The sequence below is a fragment of the Notechis scutatus genome, chromosome 1, assembly GCF_049901735.1.
Source record: "Notechis scutatus isolate UNSWTSFEM ecotype Mainland chromosome 1, rNotScu1.2, whole genome shotgun sequence".
Lineage (NCBI taxonomy): Eukaryota > Metazoa > Chordata > Lepidosauria > Squamata > Elapidae > Notechis > Notechis scutatus.
Window position 1 is genome coordinate 129,865,150 of NC_142009.1, and position 15,077 is coordinate 129,880,226.

General features: G+C 34.9%; 1 protein-coding gene across 16 annotated transcripts in view; it reads right to left on the reverse strand.

The window, feature by feature from the left end:
- The window catches only part of MYT1L (myelin transcription factor 1 like), a 258,465-nt gene that overhangs the window by 25,541 nt on the left and 217,847 nt on the right, over nt 1-15,077 (reverse strand). For 12 of the 16 annotated variants that reach the window (XM_087945947.1, XM_087945950.1, XM_087945974.1 and 9 more), the window contains 6 exons: nt 12,376-12,587; nt 9,952-10,199; nt 6,109-6,345; nt 4,153-4,274; nt 3,725-3,787; nt 3,192-3,260 (listed from right to left, as the gene is read on the reverse strand). In XM_087945947.1, the coding sequence (XP_087802073.1) occupies nt 3,192-3,260; nt 3,725-3,787; nt 4,153-4,274; nt 6,109-6,345; nt 9,952-10,199; nt 12,376-12,587 (951 nt within the window). The remainder of the gene's footprint in view (nt 1-3,191; nt 3,261-3,724; nt 3,788-4,152; nt 4,275-6,108; nt 6,346-9,951; nt 10,200-12,375; nt 12,588-15,077) is intronic. The other 4 variants (XM_026665147.2, XM_026665146.2, XM_087945962.1 and 1 more) reach the window with 1 other exon arrangement.

Below are 15,077 nucleotides of genomic sequence, written 5' to 3' on the forward strand. Positions count from 1 at the left end.
CTTCCAAGTTTTGTATGCGAATACAAACATGAAAATTACGGTTGGGGGGAAGAATCTCATTCCAAAGAGCAGGCACCATAACAGAGAAGATTTCCTGGATCCTCACAGATTCCTTTTATCCTAGGGTCTTGGAAAGCAATCACCCTACTGGCAGAAACCTTTTAGGCAATGCCTCAAATAAATTGCCTTTATTGGGAAAGGTAAGAGCAAAAAGAAAAAAAAAACATATGTTCACTTGGAAATAGAAAAAAATATTCTCCACATTGTTTTTGTGGTAAGTTCTATTTTTTAAAAAAAAGCTCAATGACTTCCACCCAGTTTTTATAAATTAATAGGAATGTATCACCTTTGTATGTTAAAGAAAGAAAGAAAGTTAGTTGAAGGAAGCAAAAATAGACAGAAATATATTTTGCTATTATAAGCAAGTACTACATGTGGGACGAGCAAGAGAATTTTAAAAAGGATTAAATAATATTCTTGTTTCTGCTTCAACTAGCACTTCCAAAAATGGCTTGCTTTGACTCTTAGATATCTATAAACCTAAAACCTCTCTTAATGTTTCTGGCAAACTGATGGATGTTCCATGCAAAATAACCAATGTTAAGCTTTCTATTTTTAAAGTATTTCTGGAGTTACCATCATTTTCAAAAATAAGCTGTCATTCTGTGAATCTCCTAGAAATAAACAACCCAAATCTATTATGAATAGGAGTCATATCAAAATTATTTTATATTTCTATATTTTTCATTGTAAGTATAAAGCACAGTTCAGGGATAGCAAAATATTCTCATTTACTATATGATTTTCCCACAATATTCTCTAAAGAACAAGACTACACTGAATATTGAAGTAATTAACTCTAAAATCTTCATTAGAAATTTTTTTCCTGCTTATTTATATTGTTATAGGAAATGCAAATAAAATTTCTGGCAGAGTTGCATTCTATTCTTTCTGTTTAATATTCTTGATTGTAGTGACTATTCTGATTTGAAATGTCATAATCCTGTTGAGTCATCTGACTAAGCAACTTGATGATTTATGAGTATGAAAGATCCAGTATTTGCCCTTGTATTTAGCTTGCACATATAGGAAATATAAGCAAATAGCAGCAGGAAAGATAAATGGAGTTCCACTTGGGATTATGGGCTTTCTAGGTGACATTATGGCTACCTATATTTCCTTCTGTGTTGGTTTTCTGAGGTAGGAGAGGCAATATGAGAATTCTCAAAAAGCCATGAAGAAGTAAAAATGAGATAAGAGAAATGAAGGAAGTGGCTTGAGATGCAGCAAGAATAAATCATTTGGCTCCACTTGGGGACAGGACCGTCAATTTGCTGTTGATGTTGAATGATGTGGAATGATTGGTATGGAGGTTCAATGCTGTGCAGTGCTATGCAAGCCAAGGCAATTTTTTTGAACCTTGCCCCAATTTCACAATTTGTGAATTTACAATAGAAATAAAAACAAAATGCTATTTTTTTCTAGTATTAAACTAATAGTGCTTCTGAACTGCTTTGTTTAAAATCAAGCAAACCTTGTTTTATTTTTGTTTAGTAATAAAGAGCAATGTTTGCTACTGAAGAGTTCATTTAGAAAGAATCGAGTTGCCTAAAATGCTGTATTCAATTCCATAAGTAAGCATTGCAACTGAACTTCCCCTCTATGGATCTCCATATGCTCCAAAGAATCTCTCAAACTTCAGAGAAGACCTAGGTTAAACAGTTGAGTTCAGGAAGTAAAGGGGATCAGTTTTATTTTTCATTTGTATTTATTAGAGTGCTTGGTAGCTCAGTCTGGCAAAATAAATTGTAAAAGCACCACCCTATGCTGCCTTGATTTCAGAATATCTAGCCCAATTTTTTTGAACGAAAGCAGCCCTTGTTTTCCTGCACATTTTTATTTGCAAACCAGTTTAATTTATACCTGCATTCTGGAGTCTGGGTTAAACAAAAAATGCCAAACTCATTAGTGGATTGCCTGAACTGAGATTACATTTTGGGAATCTAACTATTCCTTTTGTAGAATTTTTTTTCTTTTTTCTTTACCAGTGCCTGGTAGCTAACAATGGTAATTTTATACTTATTCCACAATCTCTTTAATTCTTTCTAATACTGGATTGCATTAATACTATTTAATCCTGTTTTCTTTTAGTGTGTGCAACAATATCATTTTCTATGTCCTCATCTTTCCCAAGTCATAGAGCCATATTTGATGTCTGCTTAAGGCAGCATAATTCAATGCATAATGCTCATTATGAGGATACATAAATTCTCATTTATGTATCAGAAACAGCAATGTTTCTATCATTTCAGTCCTTCCTGTAAACTGTAGAGGATTCTGAAGTTTATTTTTGGATCATAAAGGGATATTTCCCTTCCATCTTATGTAAGTCAACAAAACTCCTCAGATTATTTCATTGCTCAGTTTTTATGCCATTATTTTTTTATTTTATTCTAAAATGTGAACTTTATTCAAAGATCCAGATTTTTTAAAACTTATTTTTAGACATTTACAATGGAAACTTCTAATCAAACTAGAATTATAGTATGATATTATAATTTCAAATGTCATTCTGTAACTATAACAAGTGGTGTGGTGGCCGAGAGGTGGAGCTCTCGCCTCACAATCGGAAGGCTGTGGGTTTGATCCTAGGTAGAGGCAGATATTTCTTTCTCTGGGCATGTTGAGAATATATCTGCTGAATATAACTCCTCATTTGTGACAGGAAGGCCAGTAAACAATCAGCTCCATACAGTTGCCCAGACTCCACTTCGCAAAGGATTATGGGGTCGTTAAAAGGAGATGATGATTCTGTAACTATAACAATTAACAGCTGGAGGAAAAATCATACTATGATTCAAAATTTGTCACAGTTGAAGATTTCTTTGGTTACCTTTTTTCGTTTCACTTGAAAATCCTATAATGGACCAGCTATTGTTTATCTATGTTGATGATTCATTACAAGCTTAATAAATTCTCAATTGGTTTGGTTCAACAAAGTGGTACTCACAAACCCTGAATCCTAGTTATTATTTTTATCACTTCATTTGAAAGATTGCAAAATATCCATGACTCTCTATCTTATGTTTGTTGTGATTTGCTGCTTAATGGTGTCCTTTTATAAACTAGAATCTTCTGTTTGTAAATACTAAGATTTTTTTTTTAAAGGAATGGCTTTCATCATATCTTACTTGAGTTCCTGTGAGCTTGTGGCCAGCATACTTCGAATACTTTTATCAGCCAGTGGGCAGCCAGACAGACTGTAAAACAGGTCAGGACAGTCAAGTAAGTTGATATTCTTTTAAGCCAAGATTTTCCAAACAAACACAACGCTTAAAAATTAAATTAAAAAATTATAATGCAGAAAAGCGATGGGGCGGGCAAGTGTGGCAATATTACATTTTGTAATATAAGTTAACCCTCTGAATATGTTTAACTATAAAATGTGTAGAATTTTTGTCAAAAGGACAAGATAATAGCTATAAAAATATTAGTGATCCATGGGTTAACTATTTTAAAAAGTTAAGAATTTCAAAACTGTAGTTGTTTTAAAAGAAACAAGACGTTTATACAACACACAAATTAGCATGCTCTTAAGATCAACATTTATTACTCAAAGGGTTAACACATAGTTCAACATTTTTACTTTGACAGCATTGTTGAGGTAAGCTGAAAACAATAAATTGAAAAGACAGAATCCACCATGAAAAAAATGAAGTCACACCTTCTATGTGAGGCGTAATTACCAGTCACATGACCACTCCCATCACACCCTGGTGTTGGACATCTGCCACCAAACAAAAACAAAAAAACAGCCAAAATAGTAAGTATGTTTAAAAAAACTTTGAAAAGTTTCATTGTTTCCAGTTTAGCTGCAATGTCTGCAAGGGGGATTTAAGCATCCTACCAGAAAAGCTGCAAAATGAACAAAATTTAATGAAATGGCAGTTCAGTACAATATAGCATCATTAGGGACAAGCAGCTTCATCACTTAAACTTAACTGACAGTCTGAAACATTTATATGCTGCAAATGCTGCATGCTCATACGGCAAGGCATATATGTACCGGTACTTGTTTATTCAGATAAGACAACAAGAGAAAGATATGGTTAAAAAGGAGTAAAAAATAATTTCACCTCACATTATGCTTACGTTATTAAATCCTTTTTATTCTCTTTGCATTGAGGATATTTGGGTTTAGGACTTGGGATGGTGACTTCTCCGGGATATCTTCTTTCTTCTAATGCCTCTTGGAAAGGATCTAAATCTTCTGGCTGTAATGAAGGGTAAGAAACAAACCATATTTAATTGGAATGCTATTGTGCTCACCACTAAAATTTCCAGTGAAGTCAAGGACCTTCCTATTTATTCCTCTGGAGAGAAAAAGTCCACAAATAACAACTTTCAAATGTTTACAGTGCTGGTAGCATCCTATAATGTATTGAAAAGCAGTGGTCTGCATGAAACAACGTTCTGTATAACTCTCATGGTTATTTTATTCAGTACATATTTAATTAAGGTAAGCACTGCTCCAAATTCATGCCTCTTGTTAAGAGCATTACATCATCACCAGAACTCTTATAATATTGTGCACAATATAGGACAATGTTATTATATTGGAAGATTCTATGTTGAGAGAGAACAACTGGCACAATGTCACCCAGCTTGCTTTCATGGTTAAGGTGGGACTAGAACTCACGTTTTCCCTTTTTCTAGGCTGGTGCCTTAATCACTAGACCATTTAATCACTAGACCAAACCCAAGTCTACCCGCAAGGGAGGAAAGTTAAAGTCTCCCAGCCATCAAATTTGGGAGTTCTCTGCCAACCTCCTGAAAATTAACTACGCAAACTTAGCTAGTTGGTACACCAACAGAAACTCTAGCTTATTTCTACAGCCCAACCAACCATATAGGCCTTCACAACCCACTGTCAGAAGAATCGAGTCTCTGTCTCTTACAATCAGTGCCAACTCCCTTCCCTGTCATTGGCATCAAGGTTGCTGAAGGACCTGAAACCCAGCTCGGCAGATTTCTGAGAGGATGATCTTAACACGTTTACTCAGGTAAGTTTTAGGACAGGTCACAACCTACAATCACAACTGAGACCAAAATGTATGTGGCTTGCTTAGTAAGACAGTTGTCATGTGAGTTTTTACGACATTTCTTGCCACAGTTAAGTGAATCACTGTAGTTATTAACATGGTTATTAAGTGAATCTGACTTCCCCATTAACTTTGCTTGTCAGAATGTCATAAAAGGTGATCACAAGACCCCAAAACACAGCAATCGCCATAAATATGAGGTAGTTGCCAAATGTTTGAATTTTGAACGTGTGACACAGGTATGCTGCAACGGTTGCAAGTATGAAAAATGGTCCTAACTCACTTTTTTCAGTGCCACTATAACTTTGAATGGTCACTAAATAAATTGTTGTTGTAATGTTTTAGTCTGCTGCCTTGCCTCATCCAATACCAAATACTGATGAAGGTGGTCTTATGGAAAACAGAACTGGCATTAAACATCAGCATCTTGAGACCAAAACATGAGCAAACTAGTTACCTGATCCCTACTATAGTAATAGGAGGAAACAACCATATTTCAATTCTTTTCTTATTGATAGTGTAAAGATAAACCATAGCACTTAACAAGACACTTTTTCCGTCTTTACTATTAATTTTTAGTTTTGTAGTTATAGCAGCAGCAAGAACAAAGAGTTAATGTAATTCTATTTGTTCTTTCCTTTGTTCATATAACAGATTTTTCCAATATAAGAGTAGAGAAAATATATACATGAGGCATGGCTTCTATTTCACTAAATAATTCTTCCATAAACACGAATCAAATGTCCTTGTATTCAATAGGCTACCACTGAATTGTGACATTACTAGATAAATGAAAGTGCCAACTCTGAAAAAGATTTAAGCAAATTATATCCTGACCAATGTCATTCCTACTATAAATACATAATGAAATGCTTTAATCAATTTTTTTTTAATTATATAAAGTATCTTTGCCGAAGCTATTATTACTAATACATTTCACCTGGTTAGTCTTTAGAAATATAATAGCTTGAAAGCAATGCCAGGGAATTTGATAAAATAGACCTACATTAATTTCCTTGGAATCATCTTCATCTATCGTGTCAGGCTTCATTTTTGTGTAGTCCACAGGTAAATCCCAGCAGTCGCTCTCATTCAGCTGGTAACACCTGTTATTCATCACAGCCTGTTGTTGTGGTGACATTGGTTCCAGTGGCGTCAAAATGGTGCAGCAGCCCTCTCGCTGTCGTTGCTTGTTTAAACTCAAGTCTAATGTCCCATTTTCATCCACCTCCATATCAGGATTCTGGGTAAACACACACACAACATATACACCAAAGAGAATTCAGCTCGTCACTATCAAGAGTCCTACAGTAAAATGAAGTACTGTACCCATAAACAGTTTCATTCCTTAGCAATGTTAAAACATTCAAAAAGGTATCTTTGAAAAATATTTCCCTGTGACTAATTTCACCATTTTGATTTGCTCAGTTCTTTGTACTAACATCTATACCATTCTGGATTGACTTGGAACACCTTCTTAAATACAAAAGCTGAGAAAGAGTCACTGAAATGTATCAATTTTAAAGGTCAGAAAGAACAGCAAACCTCTTGAGTCAAAATTATAGCATGGGGGAAAGAAGAAACTTTTCTAAGTCTTTGATGCAAATGGCACCAAACTGAGCAGTAAAAGGCATCGAAATGGAGATGTGCACTGCACAAAATTGTTCAGGGACTCCTTTAGGTGTGATGAAAAAAATCTCTGGTTCTTTCATTCCCCATAGTAACTGAGAAAGGGCAGAGAAAGGGACATTTCCTCTTGCTAAATATTTTTAAAGAAAAGTTTAGAGTTTTAAAATGGATGTAAAAAAAGGTTTCCCCCTTTTTTAATATCAATGATGATAGTCTATAAAGATTAATAATTGTAAACAGAAATATATATTATTTACCACAGCAAGAAAAAAAATAGGGATGATTAAACTGATTGCTTTATTCAAAGAAAGGAACATATCTATTTTAATTTCCATTTGGAAACCGCTTTTAAATTTTGTGCTTGTGGTAGAAAAAATGTATTTCTGATGTTGGTTTTCCTGATTAGATAGGTTTGTTGCTGTAGAAATGGCTAGTATATATTATTGTGTAAAAGTAAAAAGTTGAGGTTGTAATGTTATCTTCTACTGTGCTAAAAAAAAAGCCAGAAGTCAATGCCTTTTTCCCCTTTCTCCTTTTTCCCTTTTTTACCCTTAATTTGCCTTCTTTTCATTTTTTTTTGTATTTTATATTCTAATAAACTAATACAAAAATTTAAACAGGCAAGAAAGATGAAAAGTAAATGTGATTGAAGTTCACTTTTCATCTTCTTCCGCCATCAGAGCCTTTTCCTCTCACTTTGCCTCTTTTCTAGTGGAGCAAAAATAATATTTCTGTCAAAGGTTCCTTTCCAGGGGATAACTCCCAGAATGTCAAGAGATGGGTATGAAAGTCAAAGGACATATAGCAACCCCAAAAAGAAAGACCCTATACCAGAAATCCTTTTTCAAACCTAAAAGGGAAATTTTTCCATCTATTTCCCTCACTACACCTTTCAAAGGACGCTCCCACAAAAAAAAAAAAAAAATCTTCCCAGTCTTACTACCTAAATGAGAGCTATTTGGTGAAGTGCTGGCCTAGAAACCAGGAGAAAGTGAGTTCTAGTTCTGCCTTTGGGCCAGTCACTCTCCCTCAGCCCAACCCACCTCACAGGGTTGTTGCTATGTGGGAAATAGAAAGAGAAAAGAAGATTAGGTCTTTGAGTTATTTGTAAAAATAATAAAGGTGGGATAAAAATCTAACAAATAATAAAAATAAAAATAAATGAACCATACATCATTTATTCTACTAAAACATTTTACCTAATCCATTCAATTGGATTATTCCTTCATGAGAATTGAAGGTGGCATTAACTGCCTCTGAAATATCATTTTTATTTTAAAAAGGGACCCCTCTAATCTGAATTCATTTTTTGTTCCTAAATAGGATTAATGCTACTAGCATCAGAAAAAAAAACCCCAAAACTCAACCCTCTTTTTTAAAGGCAAATAAAACGAACTGAGGGAAAAACTGAACAGTAAAAGATCATCTATTTGACTCTTATAGATTCTTATATTGCTTTCCACAGTTACATAATGTACGTACTTTCACTTTAGGAAACTGGAAAGATAAAATAAAAAAATTAAAACACCTTTCGTTTTCAGGCCTGGCATTACAGGACAGAACCGTAGTTTGCCTTAGTTTGCCTTCCAACAGCTTGTTTGCACAGCCCTCTAGTGGCTGCATGAGGGAAGCACAGTTTCACTAGGCTTTTATAGCAGCAGTAAATAATTACAAGACCTTAAAAATGACTTTTTTTCACAGTGAAGTACAATTTAAATGTGTTTTTTTTTCAATCCCAATAAATGCTTCTTTTTTTTTTTTACATAATCTTGATTTTAAAATTTCCCTTTTCCCTTCTTTTTTTTTGAAATTAATTCCTTTCATCTTCTTCCAAGTGATGTAGAATAAGCCAAAATAGCACCTTTGGAGCAAGGGAAAGCCTGTGGCTGCAAAGCTTCCAGGGTAGAATCAATACTTTGGTGATAATATCAGTATAAAGTTGAAATTTATCCAATCAGAATTGTATCAGTTCTTGTTTTCATATGTGAACAAAATTGTTCTTTCAGAGGATCAAGTTGGAGCAATTTTTATGGTTTGATCTCAGCATACAAATAAGATTTGTGAGCCCATCAGCCTTAGCTGATTTTATTTGCTGTATGAAAAGGCACCCCTTTTCCCAGTCCAACTAGTAACAGGGAAAGGCTGGTGAGGCCTCTTTTCATGACCCTAAGCCACAAGATTACCTGCCATCATAAATGAGAGGGGATCCTTTGCAAAGTTAACAAAAATATGGAAAATATGTCTTAACAACAACAACAACAACAACAACAACAACAATTATTATTATTATTATTATTATTATTATTATTATTATTATTATTATTATTATTATTATTATTATTATTATTATTATTATTATTATTATTATTTAGCACCAATTCTGTGAACATGGCTTGGTGGGTGTGGCAGGGAAGGATACTGTAAAATCTCCAGTCAGAGGTGGTATCTGCCGGTTCTCCGAACTACTCAAAATTTCTACTACTGGTTCTCCAGAACTGGTCAGAACCTGCTGAATACCACCTCTGATCCTAACTAACATAATTGTTTCTGAGATTCTAGAGGTTTAATATATTTGAATCCTAATGCTATCCATCCAACCATATGTATATATGTATATATGTTATATACATATGTGTGTTCCAAATTTCTCAAATTGGAAAATTAACAGCAAATGTTATATATTTTAGTATGTAAATACCTAAATATTTAATGGATTTAGGGTATGTAATTTATTTCTTTTAAATGGACAAGTAACCAATTTTTTACCAATTAGTATCAATTCTGATTTGGACCAGTTAATAGAATATACTGTTTTACTAAAGGTAGCTATCATTTGCATAATACCAGAATAGTAATATGAGGGTTAGAAATAAACAAAATAATGTGTGCAAATAAAAATAATTTCTGTTTTGACTTATGTACCACCCTGTATATCTCTATATTGTCTAATAGTGCAAGTCAAGGGCGCCACTCACATATGAAAAGGCAAGAGTGAAAGTAGACATTCTTGCCTAGTTTCTCTGAATGGTAAGAAAATAGGAGAAAACATGCTATTAATCTTTACTTTAGATGTGGGAGACATATCCTATCTTTCAATTTGTTTACAGGAATGCATGCTTGGACTCTGCTACATTTGTATAGAAAAGGGCTGGCAAAAACAGCATTTTGTGGGAGATGTAGTAAGAATTCACAGAGGTATACATGTATGCAAATGTATTACCCTAGAACAGAGATCCTGAGGTTTTGTGGAGAGGTTCTGAGGCATTTCTCTGCAGCGAGTGGAAAGATTCAAGATAGCCGTGGCAGCCATGTGTGCTGCTTCCATGTCGTGGGTATAGTCAAAGCTACTCTTGCTGCAGGTGCTGCTGGCGCTGCTGCCTCCTCCACAGCTCATATTGCTGCTGCTGCTAGGTGCATAGCTGCTGGTTGTGCTGCTGGTTGGGCTCGAATTCTTACAGTAACGTTTAGCTGTTGAAAGGAAAGAGGACAAGAATGACTCCAAATGACTTTATGGATAGCCATGAAGAAGTAACACAATCTGCTGTAAAGGAGCTGCACTCTTCCATGAAGTTTTTGTAATATCTTTGTGTGTCTTCTTGGCACAGGAAAACCAGATGCAATGTCAAAAAAGCAAAATTATCATGAATCAAGTATTCCATTGTGACATAGGGATGAGATTAAGTGGGAAAAAATGACTCTGAGGACTTGGGTTTACTTTATTTTTTGCAGTGAAGGGGATAAAAATGCTACAAACAGGCAATCAAATTAATGCATTTTATTCAAAAGCAGAATTTCCCCTCCTATTGCCCTGCAGATCATCCTTCTATTGTGGGTACAGTCTAACCCAGGGGTCTGCAACCTGTGGCTCTGGAGCCACAGCTCTTTCGGCCCTCTGCTACAGCTCCCTGTCAGCTGATCCCACCACTGGCTGGTGCCTCCCCTCCTCGTCACTCCTCGCCTGGCCTGAGAAGGTAAGGGTAATGGCGGGGGATGGAGACTCACTCCATATTCCAGAGCAGGAAGTGACTGGGTAGAAGTGAGTGATGTCGAGTTGGTCACGCCCACCCAGTCACACCGGTTGCTAAATTATTGGCTCCCGGTGTTTCCTTTTCTGTGGGAAACGGGTCCAAATGACTCTTTGAGTGCTTAAGGTTGCAGACCCCTGGTCTAACCTATCCAGAAGTACAAGAAAGAAATATATTAGTAAATTTTGACATCATTACACAAACATCTGATTGGTTAGGAGGAAGGAAAGGACAAGCACTTGAATGCTGGTTACCTACCAATCCCATTAAAAAGCACAAAACTAACAATGTGCCACTTCCTTCTAATTTTCCTCATAACATCAACTCTTTCAAAGCTGCTTTCCTTTTCTTCTGTCCCCTGACTTTTTGCCAGTCATTCTTCATTTGATTCTGATTAATCTCTAAATATGCATTAGAATGACTAAGCCTCTTAATGAAACTTCTCTGTCTTAAAAATAAATGAGTATATTATGGAATTTGAATATATATATAACAAGAAGCAATAAATACTCTAGGAAGCTGTTAGCAGCACATATAAATTTATATTTGAGTCAACCTAAACTAAAGCTCACTCTCTTGATCACTTCTTTAGTCATCCGCAGCAAAGAAAGTCTGCGTCAAAATAACAACATTCAATGGTGATGTCATGAACTCACGTGACCACGATTTACAATATTTTTGCCAGAAACCAGTTTCTGGCAAAAAATACCCCATAGTGAACAATGGGTTCATTTAATGATCACAGTGTTCATTTATTGACTGCTGGAAAAGAGGTCATAAAGTCAAGAATAACCACATGGTGACTCATTTTATGACATCATGATTTATGACCAAAATTACTAGTTCAATTATACTTGTAGGTGAATGACTACCAGTGTGGTTGCTAAGAACTGACACAGACTCACACATAATCAAATGGGCACAGCACCAGCATTTTGGATTTGGGAATTTTCTGCAAAAGACTAGTATGATTATCTATCTGAAAAAGAATAATCCAGCTGTAAAGGATACCCAGGTGGAAAAGAATAGGATGGAGGGGAAGGCATACACAGCAGAACTTGTACTGCCATTTTATTTTCAATTTTATGTTAACTACGAGCAAATAAATTAAACAGATCATGGAAAGCTATCACGGTGATAAACCCTCAAATATAGGGGTTCAAAGGTAGCTCATGGGTATTTCTGTAGTTTATAATATCTTCTTCACTAGAAAAAAAATAAGGAAAAGAGTCAATTTGAAGTGCATTGAAATCTGTACAAATTCATGTTCTTCACATTCTATGGAGTTATTTATTTTGCACAATGGCATATACTATAAATACAGATATTTGGATAAATGTTCAAAGAAAGAAGAAAAGTAGCAGATAAATTTAGAGTCAGGTGATGTAATGTATTTTAGAACTGCTATCATAATTTTAATAAAATAAGTTTAGCAATATATGAGCACACTGCCACTCAATCATGGGAAGGAAAATAAAGGAGGTATGTATCTCCCTGTCTATTTCCAAACTTGTAGGAAACTGTAATATGCAAAATTAAGCCAGCTAGCTAGGAGCGTTTCATTAACAGTGTCACAACTATATTTATTTTGTAATGCATTAAGAATATGCATCTCATACCATCATATCCTTTGGGAGATATATCTCTGGATTGTACTTTGGGTGCTATGGCTCTCTTTCCATATGCATGGTTGTCATAACTGTTATATTCAAATGTGGTCTTAGAGTACTTCTCTAGTTCCTTGGCCAAGTTGGAGCGGGGCGTTGTGGTAGGAACATTGTTTCTGTAGCCATACTGAGGAATTTCCAACTGCTTAACAAAACACATGGGCCTAGAAAGTGAGAAAGAAAAAAAGGGGGGAAATCCATGTCTTATTAAAAGCATAAACCACAATTCATAAATATGATAAAACTTTTTTATTTATTGTATTCAGATGGTAGCAGTATTTTATACTTTTGGACATCACTCTGTTGAACAAAAACTGGGAGCAAACGAATTGCAATCACAACATGTGATAAACAATATAGAAATAGGAAAAAGTCCTCTTTAAACAGCCCAAGTTTAAAAACAGTATTTTTAAATTTAGGCAATATAATTTATATATATCTATATCTATATATTGCTCTTGTGTGGGAAACAGCATAAATTTTAGCAATTATCTTAGTATACCACAAACTCCAGAATGGTTTCTCAAGCTAGAATAGTAGATTCTTGGCATGGGAAATATATGGTTTGATAGCAAGTCTATTCACAGACTCCCCAATGCTCAGTGGTTAAACTGTACTAATCCTACCTTCTACTGCTGATCTTGAAACTCATCCAGTTCAGTTCAGAACCCAAGTTGCTGGGAGACTTATGCATCTCATATCTACTTTTTCTTACTTTTCCAGCAACCATTTAGATTAAAACAGTTCTATACTGGAACATGACTATGAGGTTTTTTGAAGGACATGATTTGATAATTTCAGCTATTTTTGTCCCTTTTTTGCAGATATCAATGATATTACTACAAATATTTTTGATCCTTTGGCGAGCTCCATAATTCTTGTTTCTTTTTTACATGCTATGATAAAAGATGAATGTCAAGTATTTTACCTCCTTGCTTTATAAGTATACTAGCTCAATACCCGTGCTTCGCTATGAAGCCATATGGTCGGGCTTAGTTTTGGAGGAGGAAAATAAGGGGGGAAATTCTGCCTCTGCCTACCAGCATTCATTGGTATTCATCTGGCTAGAGTACTGTCAGTGTGTGAGAGAATTGAGAGCTGTTTGGAAACTGAAAGAGTATTTGCTGTGTGAGCAAGGAGACAGCAAGAAGCCTAGGAGTGGCTTAGCTCAACTGTTCTGTACTAAAGTTGCTTGGTGCTGTGAAACTGAAACTGAAACTCCTCTCCTCTGCTTGTGATTTTAATTTGGAACATATTTCTTTTCAGGTGGGGAGGGGGAGTAGAACTCCTTAGCATCAAAGCGTGTTAATAATAATATACAAAATACTAATGCTCTGATGGTCATTTCGAAAAATCCTTTCTTAGTGAGCACCTAGAAGCCAAGAGGAACATATGGGCCAATTTCAAGTTTGTAGGCTTTACAGTTCTGGAGATTTTGCGTGAGTGGAATTTCACTTTTATATACATAGAAGATAAGATTGTGGGTTGTAAATGTATAACATCTGAACAATCTCTGAAGGTAACCCAACATTAGTATATACATTCAGATTGATAAATTCAGATTGTGCCCTCAAGGAAAAAATAATTTCTCTCAGTTTATAATTAAATATTTATGTATAAATTAAGTACAATAATTATTTCTACCTTTTGATTTCATATTTGAGAGATGAAAATGAATCAAAATTGTTTGGGCCAATACATTTATAAGCGTGAGATCTGAGATTGGCAAGGCCAGAAATAATAAGCTTACGACCAGACACAACCAGCAAGTGTCATCAACATCCAAGCTTCAAAAATAAGCAGCAAAAAGTTGGCTACTATATAAGGATGGCAGAAAAAGATATAGACTGAAACCTTGGTGCTGGCATATAAATACAGGCTAGATTCCTGGATTCTACAGTAGCTGACATTTCTTTTGCACTAATCTATCTTAGCCTCTTTATGTCTGCATTTCTAAAGAGAAATTTATTGCCATGCTTAGGTGAAGCTCTAGATCAATTAATATGTCAATTAATATGAACGGAAATGAATTAAAGCTACTCTTTGGCTGCAACAAATTCTGTTTTTATTCTAGATTGCAATTTCATATTTTTTAAGAAATAAAAAACAAAAATGCAGCCTATTCTACTCATAGTGTAAAATGGGATTTCCTCAGGAACCACTATCTGGTTTGGAAATGGTAAGTAATCCATCATAGACAGTCAATCTTGTAATAGTTGCTGATATCAAAGACAATTTTCCTTTATCAGACAATATAAAAATAAAGCACTATAGTTGCTAGGATAGTTTTCAATTCCCTTTATACCACAGGGTGCAGGATTTAAAGGTATGGATTGCTTATGAGTTACTCTGTTTTAATTCAAAAAGGAGGGGAAAGAGCAACAAACTGTACTTAGTAAATATAGTGCAGGGTAAATTTCAAAATATTCACCTTGAATACCTGTACAAGATAAAAGCTGTGGAGAAGTCATATATCTTAGATGATAATGTAACTCAGATCACTTATGATCTGAGGGCATGACAATCTTAAAGGCAAAAGCAAAATTGTCAGAATATTGATTTGAGGCATCAGTATTCAAATGCTGCTTTTAACAAATTTCTCACAAATTTCTGACTTCTCCTTAAAGAAAATACATATTTATTTGTTTATTTAT